Source organism: Mytilus californianus, unplaced genomic scaffold, assembly GCF_021869535.1.
Source record: "Mytilus californianus isolate M0D057914Y unplaced genomic scaffold, xbMytCali1.0.p SCAF_10, whole genome shotgun sequence".
Classification (NCBI taxonomy): Eukaryota; Metazoa; Mollusca; class Bivalvia; order Mytilida; family Mytilidae; genus Mytilus; species Mytilus californianus.
In genome coordinates, this window is record NW_026262582.1 from 77,722,779 (window position 1) to 77,732,402 (window position 9,624).

At 32.7% G+C, this 9,624-nt stretch overlaps 1 protein-coding gene across 1 annotated transcript; it reads left to right on the plus strand.

Moving 5' to 3' along the window:
• The first annotated feature begins 509 nt into the window (after positions 1-509).
• LOC127719182 (uncharacterized) lies at positions 510-8,433 on the plus strand. Its single transcript, XM_052225205.1, has 5 exons — positions 510-672; positions 1,208-1,404; positions 3,090-3,117; positions 5,543-5,602; positions 8,426-8,433. Exons 1-5 carry the CDS (start codon positions 588-590, stop codon positions 8,431-8,433), a joined length of 378 nt encoding a protein of 125 aa, XP_052081165.1. The 5' UTR covers positions 510-587.
• The last annotated feature ends 1,191 nt before the right edge of the window (positions 8,434-9,624 follow it).

Here is a 9,624-nt window from a genome sequence, read left to right on the forward strand (position 1 = left end):
ACCTCTACCTAGCATTGCGCAGACACCTTATCCCTTCCTCTAACTATAGCTGATAAAAATCAGCTTTCGTTTCGGGGTGTTACCTTCTCGTATGAATTAAACAAGGACATCTAGACGCAATACACAATACAGAAAACAATAAACTTGCGGAAAAGATTGTATACCGCAAACATGAGGTGCAAAAATTTGTACACCATATCCGGATTTCGACAATTAATGTCTCTTCAGTGATGTTAAGGATCGAAACGGTATTTGGAAGGCCATATAATTTACCTAAATTTAGGATAGACTCTTGAATTTTAAAGAGTCGAAATAGGTTGAACGGATAATATAAACCCGAAGGAAAATATAATACAAGCCCAGACGAAAAAAAATAAACAAGTCTAAATTGAAAACAATTTATATATACACATCTTCCTATATCTATATATCAGCACAATAATAATAAATCCGAAAATTTCCTTAAGCAAATTTTTGCTCTTTCTTACATATATCTTTATAAGATTCGATCAGACGTACGCAATCCCTGGGCACATTTCGACATAGCAGAATGGACTGAAGAAAAATATGCATATTCTATCAAGTTGATGAGACATCTTATAAGAAAACTCAAACTTACTGAAGAAAAGGAAAAGAGAATCTTGAGACAACTAGAGAATTGGGAAACACATGGTAAATGCATTTAGGATATATGTTGTTTTCTGCATTCTCATTAATGTACCCAACAAACAGAACATAACAAAAACGTGAACGACTACATGTCCCTGGAAAACCATCAAACATGAATAAAACCATATTGTTGGTCATTAAAGGCCACAAGATGAATAAGGTGTAACAATTCATCAGGGAAAACACAAGTGATTTAAATCTAAAAAAGAAATACATTATGGTAGACACTAGAAAAACCTTAGGTCTGTTCCCAATAATATATTTGTTTTAGGCTGACAATATTTATATAATTAAATGAATGTAAAGTTACAATTTGGTCTGACGGTGTTCATCTGAAATGGACTCAATTTATTTAGACCATTGATGATGTAAGTTACAGTACGTAGTTATACCGCGATTCTGATGACTTACATATTGCTACAGAACAGCCAAACAAACGACACACGTACAGCAACACAAATTTAAAAGTTTGTATTTTTTGCAACAAAGCCCAAAATCCTTACCATAATATATGACAAGAAAGGTCTTAATTTTACAGGTAAACATTTCCTGAGTGGAACAACACTTGGTTTGGAGATAGCAGAGGAAATTCGTCAACATACACATGTTCTCAGTAAATATGTACTGGCGCCGATGGATGAAACAGACGATCAGTTTATTAGAGTGCACAAAGAATTGAATGATTTAGAAACTGGTTTACAGAAATACTTGGAAAGGATACAAAAATTAGAAAGTGTATGTTACATTAACAAAATGTGTCAACAGTCTACATAAGTATTTACCAGATGGGATTTTCAGCCACCAATTTTTCAGAAATTGACTGATATATTCTTTTGGTTAAAATTTCAACGTCCAGTTATCCCCTCCGGCACATCAAGCCCCAGAATATTTTTAAGATTTTACACCACAACATTCCCGATTTTTTTGTTTTTTCATCAACACTATATTGAATTGAGACTCGATGGTCGTTCACTGTTATCTTAAATCAATCCAGTATATTTGTGATGTCTGTTTTATTTATTTTTTCAATGATGATCATTTTATTTTCTTCAAACATTCCTTGCAGTTTTGTATCTGGTAGTATATATAATGTTAGAAAGTCATTAAAAAGCAAGACAGATCATAAATGAATGCACTAAACCTTCCTGAATAGTCTCGATGAATACAGTAAAAGTCATACTACTTAGGAAAGATGTGATATCTAATGAATCAGTCATTTTAGCAAGCAAATGAAGGATTTCTCTGATATCTCCAAATTTATTTAGGGTTTAACTGTTATTTGTTTACATTACCCATCAAGATTTATTCTCTGAATTTTTAATATCATGTCAATTTTTCTTGAAGACAGTGAAAATACTTAAGATATTTAAGATATTTTCCTTGTAAGAAGCAAAACAAGCATTGTCCAACTGTAAGAATAATTACGGTTGGCTGTTGAGCTTCGAGTGTCATATAAATTGCATATTTAGGTCAAGGTGGTCTCAATTAGATAGCTATATTAACCCTCTTTAATAGTAGATCAACGCAATGTGAATTGAATTTTAACACACAAGTACACAAGGTAACCCTTCCGGGGCAATCGAGATCACCCCTCAGTTTTTGGTGGGGTTCGTATTGCTGTTGTACCCCTATTTGTGACATTTTTACATATTCTGTCTGTTTGTTTTGTTCACACATCGTTGTCAATATAATGGAATTTGATGCAACTGTCATACAAGTGAGAGGTTTAGCGCTTTATAACCAGGTTTAATCCACCATTTTCTACATACGAAAAATGCCTGTACCAAGTCAGGAATATGACAGTTGTTGTCCATTCGTTTGATGTGCTTTTGTTTTTGATTTTACCGTTTGATTAGGGACTTTCCGTTTTGAATTTTCCTCGGAGTTCAGTATTTTTGTGATTTAACTTTTTACATGGACACATTATTCATGTTTTTTCTGAATCCAAGCTTACTAGTTCTTGGGGAGTTGTGACCTTTTCTTCGGATGAATAAACTATATGTATTATTAATCCCCGTGTTTCAGAATGCCTATAAAATGCATTAAGAGTGCTTATTTTTTTTCCCCTCTCCAACCTTATATTTCCTGGTTGGGCAAAGGCAATATTATGAGCTGTTGTGTGCCGGTGACTCTACTATCATAGCAGTTCATTCCAATACCTCAGTGTTCGTTTGCAACCTTCATTTGTCTTCTAAATCAAACTATATAAATTTGAATATCAATTTACCACTTTGTTTAAGGGGTACACAATTTAAGAAAAGGGCAAACAATTAAAATGATCAAACTTGAACCCAGATCTGTTATTTCATTTGGTTCTCTATCTTAAGAGAAACAATTTATTTCTAAATAAATTTAATATTTTCAAAAAAAGTAAGATGATTCAAACATGGCAAATGAACTTACTAGAATTTTTTTTTCAGATGGCTACCAAGCACGAATTAAGATTAAGTGAGTATTTACATGTTTCATATTATTTAAATATTCATTTGAACAGAAAACTAAAGGTTATTCTTGAGATAACAGTAGAAAAACAAACGCTATTGTGGTGTAGGTTTTCGGGTGCTCCGAAAAAGTAATCAAACGCTGTTGCACATGTGGCTCTCGTATTAAAGTTAACTATATACACATGATACATTTATATATATAAGATTTGCTTCCTAAAATTTGCATTGTTCTGCTGATTTTTAAATTAATTATAGATATACTATACTATATATATATATATAAAATTGAAAATGGAAATGGGGAATGTGTCAAAGAGACAACAACCCGACCATAGAACAGACAACAGCAAAAGGTCACCAACAGGTCTTCAATGCAGCGAGAAATTCCCGCACCGGAGGCGTCCTTCAGCTGGCCCCTAAACAAATATACATACTAGTTCAGTGATAATGAACGCCATACTAAACTCCAAATTGTACACAAGAAACTGAAATTAAAAATAATACAAGACTGACAAAGGCTAGAGGCTCCTGACTTGGGACAGGCGCAAAAGTGCGGCGGGGTTAAACATGTTAATGAGATCTTAACCTATCTTTCTGCTTCCGCAAATTTTCAGATCTAACATTGTTAGGCTGATATTTAGACGTAATTATATAATATACAGAATGTGTTTTCAGCCTTATATCATCATCATTGGTGAACTACATCTGTCGTAGAGTTGTTACTGGTTCAGACGTACTTATGATATAATTATTTCAGTGACTGCATCCTACATTAATTTGTAAGATCGGCAAGGGAAGAACAAAAAAATTGCTTCCCCAAATTTTCAGATCTAACATTGTTGGGATGATATTTAGACGAATTATATATAAAGAATCTGTTTTAAGCCTTGTATCACCATCACTGATGATCTGATGGATTAAATCTGTTGTCACTGGTTCAGACGTACTTATTATATGATTATTTCTGTGACTGCATCCTACATTAATTTGTAAGATCCTCTACGACAGATAATTCAGCTGATCTGTAAAAATTCCATCTTCATGCCTTATATATCATGTGATGTGTTATGACGCTAGATAAACACTGACGAGGAAAGGTAACACCCGGCCACCGAAAGCTTTATTATTTGTAGAGCCTAGGTGGTCGAGTAGTCTAGCGCGCTTGGCATAGTGCAAGGCGATTTGATGCAACGATTTATCAGTAGCATGAGGTCGAATCCCGACCAGGGAAGAACAAAAAATCTAACATTGTTAGGCTGTTATTTAGACGAATTATTTATATATAAAATTGAAAAGAATACAGAAATGAAGGACCCCATCCACACCTTAATGTATACACATGAGATTGCAGTATACTATGAAAACTAAGTTCACAGTGATACTTGGTAAAACTTGACAACAACAATTGGGAAGATAGGTTGTTATCTATAGCTGGCAGCTGTATCGTTAGTGATTGCATTTAAAAACATAAAAAAAATACATGGTTTAAAATATATTATTTGCCAGTTTCATAGCTCTATTGAGCATTTTATAAGGTTATAAGACATCACGATGCAGATGTATCATGTTTATCGTTGATGTCTTGCCCGTCATGTGCATCTATGATGCATACTGCCATGACTGTTTCTACTAAGTCTTATTATTAAAAAAGAAATTAAAAAACTTTCAAAATAAAACAAAAACAACATAATAACATTATAACCCGCCAATGGTGCTGTATCTGCCACTGTATTTTGTTGTCTGATTTATGTCGGTCTGGACGTTTGCCTCTATGTCAATCATTTGCAAAATCTTAGCAGGATTACAACGTAGGCGGGTATGCTAAAGAATCAAAACCATAGGTGTGACAGGCATCTTCACATTTATGATAATGAATTGAGGGAGAGAATTAATCTTAAAACATTAATTCTTTCTGTCAAATATATAGTCATTTGAGCCAACAGTAGGTTTTTATTTTTAAATCTCATCATTCAATTTGAAGGATACTGATTAAGGTTAAAACAACTGGGAGAATCGCATTAATTCAAAAACAAGTAACAATGAGTAAGACCAGGTGTGTGTGAACAAGGGTAACATATTACACGTCTGGTCATGCTTGCTAATTCTTAAAAAATAAAACCCTGATATTGTTGAAGACCGTATGGTGACCTAAAGTTTTTAATTTCTGTGTCATTTAGTCTCTTTGGGGAGAGTTGTCTAATTGGCAATTATACCACAACTAACTGTGTTTGTATTTAACTTTTCTCATACGATGAAGCATTGAGATTCGTCAAATTATTGAATTGGGAGGAATCTTTGACAAAGATATTTAGATACTAGTACTTCAGTATAGATTTTGGAGGATAGTCTATTTTACTTAAGTTTACAAAAGGCAGTTGAAAAAATTCAGTTTGACTGTGTATCATTGTTGCTAACTATTTAAATTTCAGAATGCGTAGAAGCAGAAATGGAAAAAAAAGACGAAGATGCTATTCCAAACAATATTCGAGGTATGATTAATCAAATCGTTTCATGTAGCGCAGGGCGTGAATTTTCCTGTCATTAATTAACTCCCTTTTGTATAAGACTGACAATTGTTACCAAATGCTTTCATCATTTTTCTTGTTTAAATTTTCCCTAAAAATTGTATTGCATTATATTGTTTTTAAAAGATTTACATGTATTTTTCCTGATATAAACATAAAAGGAAGCAATAAAACCTTATCATTATTTTTTGGCGTACCCACGATTCATAGTGGAAACATTATGTAACTTTGTCAATTACAAATATTGAGTAATTTCTAATTGTTGTAGTGTAATTTACCGGCTGTTTCTGTTTTTGCCCTGTTATAGAGTCGAGGGCCAATACAGCTGGTCGAGGATCTATGACAGGGCAAATACAGAAACAGCCAGTTTATAACACTTTTAATAAATGATTTCAATTATTCGATTAAGCCAAAAAACTTACCGGAAACAATTTGTTGAACTTGTCTGTTCGCAGTTACGTGGCATTATGAAATGTCTAATTTTTTCTCCAAGTACCTAATATTTGCATTTTATCTAGAAATTATAAAAATTTAGGAATAATAAATTAGACAGTTAACCCATTCTTCAATTCAGTGAAACAATGAAATATACACATACACATTCCACTGTTTGTACTTTTAGTTCAGAAAGTAAAGAAAAATAGACAATGGAATAACACATTTATTGTCATTGCCTGAGGGTGATATTATATAAATAACACATAGCTGAGAGGGTGATAGAGCAGATTATAACGTCGAGAAAACATTGTCAACCGCGGCGGAGTCACGGTTAACAATGTTGTTTCGATGGGTAGTAATCTGCTTTATCACCTTCTTAGCTATCTGTTATTTAATTTATTAGACTGAATGTCCTATCATCATTGTTATTTAAACTTAATTTAACAAAGTTACGATATATTAAGTTGCTTACAAAACAACGTTACAGTTGTACAAAAATAACAGAAGTGAAGCAAGAGTATTTTTTTTTTGGTATTAAGGTCACAATCAATAAAAAAAACGTAAAACTTAACTTTGTCTGTAGTATCATTGATGTAAATGAAATGTATTGTCTTTTGAATGGTCGATTTTTGGTTGGTCCGTACGAGAGGGTGACATTTTAAAAAAATTTCTTCCGCTGAGCCATTGGATAGAGTAAATTGTCTCCCTCGTATGAACCAATTAAAATCTGGCTTTTTAACGTGAAGTATAATAAAAAAGATTTGTTCACCCTAAAAAGTCATATTTCCCTCGGGTATTGACCTCAGGGAAATATCAACTTTATCAGGTGAACAAATCTACATATCTTTCTCGTGCAAGGGAAACAAATGTATAATATTAAATGTTGATTCTGATTGGTAGACATCTGATATTCTGGCCACCTAATTGCAGCCAAAAACGCCTCGAAATATCAAAACGTTGCTGAAAATGGCATAAATAACCACCAATCAATGCTAACTTAGTTCATTTTATACTTCTTTGAATGATAAATTGCTCTTTCAACCTTTTAAAAAAAAGAATTTACTTAACAGTGTGCAAATTATACATTTAATCTTCAGTTTATTAATTTTAAGATTAACAGTTATCTACATTTATATCCATATCTACAGATATGAACGTAAACAACAAATTTATCCACGGTCTTAGTCCAGAGCCGGCGATTTGTAGATAAATTTGACCTCAAAGTGTAGCGTGAAAGCTACGTTTTGTCATTATTTAAATAAAGAGGGAATGTGTTCATGGGACACAGATGATGCCCCCTCCCCCCTGATTGCATATCAAATAAAGTTATAAAGGAACATAACTGAAATTTTTACATGATCTGAGTTTTCTGGTAATAAGTATTGAGTATAAGTTTCATAACATTTGGATGAGGCAAACTTAAGTTAGAGAACTGAAAGGAAAAACTCGGCAATTCTCCCATTTGTAAAGGGACATAACTCTTAGTCTTCACGCTTAACCACAAGTCATACGGCCCAGATTTGTAAAATTCCTCTCTACAAGCCAACAGAATCCAACTAAAATTTTCAAAAGATTGAGCTATAAGCTTGTGGTCTCTTTTTAGATAATAATAATGGTGATGTAAGGTACCATAACACCAGTAGTGTCACTTCCATGATTGACCATTTTAAATTGAAGTCATTTGAAACTCACAGCAACGATAATGGAGTAACAATGATGTATAAAATCACACACACATTATAGCAGTAGATCCAAATATTTACCGTTTACCACAGCTGGTCATTACACCAGTTTCACCAACTCACAACAATTATATCAAATTTTGTACGTTGGAATTCACTTCAACAAAACATCAATTTGATGATCATTAGCGTTAACTATTTGGATCAGTTTAAAATACTGATCCAAAGTCAGTATATTTAACCCTGTTTGTAAATAAATGTAAATGTGTTATTTTTAATTTCTGCTTATTATTATATTGCATTCATGAAATTGTTATTTTTCATTAAGTGTCTGTTTGTGATGCGCCGACGTATAGTCATCAATGTGCTGATGGGTCGTCGTAAGATGTAGATGAAAATGCAGATGTGGTCATGCCTAGGGATCCAGTTCCTTGTCCCCATCCCCCACATAACATTAATTATTTCAGGAAAAAATATTTTTAAATATGTCATAACCATACTTAGTCATAACAACAAACACACTTTTCTTTTGTGTCTAAAAGGCCATATACATCCAACTGTAACTGCACATTTTTATCGTTTTTTACTTACTTAAATTGACCAAAAAGTGTTCAGCAGTTATCATAGCAACCGAAAATTTTTAACTGAATCTTTATGTATATTTCAGTATGTTAGACCATTTTTACAAATTTTGAACCATTTCTGTGACATGTCATTTCCACATGATTATGATGCTTACAGAGAATGACTTTTTATGACTATAAAGCAGGATTCATCTAAAATACCTGTAAGATTCATACATTTAATATATTGACAATCTTTTTCAGAAGTTTTACAAACTGCTGGGAAAAATTGTAAAAAAGACTTAAGTAATTTGATGTAATGAAATATTTTACTAAGAATGAACCATGGAAAATAGCAAACAACAGAGCTGTTCTATCTATGATTAGGGTTGATTCTTAATTTTGCATTTAAAGATTTACAATAATTAAAATAAAGTCTACTGAATTGTTTAAAATTTGCATAAGTAAAACTTTACCGAACTCGACAATTTTTTTAATTCATATAATGTGCTGATGGTAGAATCTGTTACATTTTTGGTCTTACCACTGCCATCACATTATTAGAAACTTTAATCATCACTCATTCAGCTTTGTCAGTATCTTTTCTGATAAAACAAAACTGTACGTCCGTCCATATTCGGATTTGGTAAAAAAAACAACTCACACATGAATATCTTCTTATCGTGTGTTCCCAACGTTTTTTTTAAGTCACAATGGCATAATGTTTCTAATCACAGCATCTAAAAAGGTATAGCAGTTATACACATGTCCTATGGTTCATCAATAGCAGGAGACTCTAACCCTGTCGATGCATCTTTGTTTGTCTCTTTTTGTTCAATTGTAAAGAAAATTAAAACAGTTAACAACGGTCTCATTAATGAAACGGATTATATAGACACAACAGTTCCCTTGAAGCAGTGAAGATGTAGATAATAATTCCATTGCATGACATCAAACATGTCCATGTATAGTCCGTGTATAGTAAAACTCATGCTATATAAAATGAAAAAGGTGAATCCATTTAAATGTAAATATGTATGATGTATATAAATGAGTCAACTTTTCAGTCCCTGTCCAATATACCTTCATTGCAAGTGGCAGTAAAAGACTTTGACCATGATCCGCATCAAACCATTGCAGAACATAACTCTTTGATTTTAAAATTTCAAAAGGGACGGTACACTACTACTCATCGAGTATTTAGATAAAACACGACCACTGATAAAATATTAAACATAAATAATTTCCAACTTTTTGCTTTAATACAACAATATTTCTAGAAGTGTAAAGGAGGTTATATAAG

Bases quoted from the DNA above. Each gene is read 5' to 3' on its own strand.
- LOC127719182 (XM_052225205.1), top strand. From the start codon at position 588: ATGAGACATCTTATAAGAAAACTCAAACTTACTGAAGAAAAGGAAAAG. The intron at 1,405-3,089 runs GTATGTTACATT...TTTTTTTTTCAG, and splicing joins GGATACAAAAATTAGAAAGT to ATGGCTACCAAGCACGAATT. The intron at 3,118-5,542 runs GTGAGTATTTAC...TTTAAATTTCAG, and splicing joins CAAGCACGAATTAAGATTAA to AATGCGTAGAAGCAGAAATG.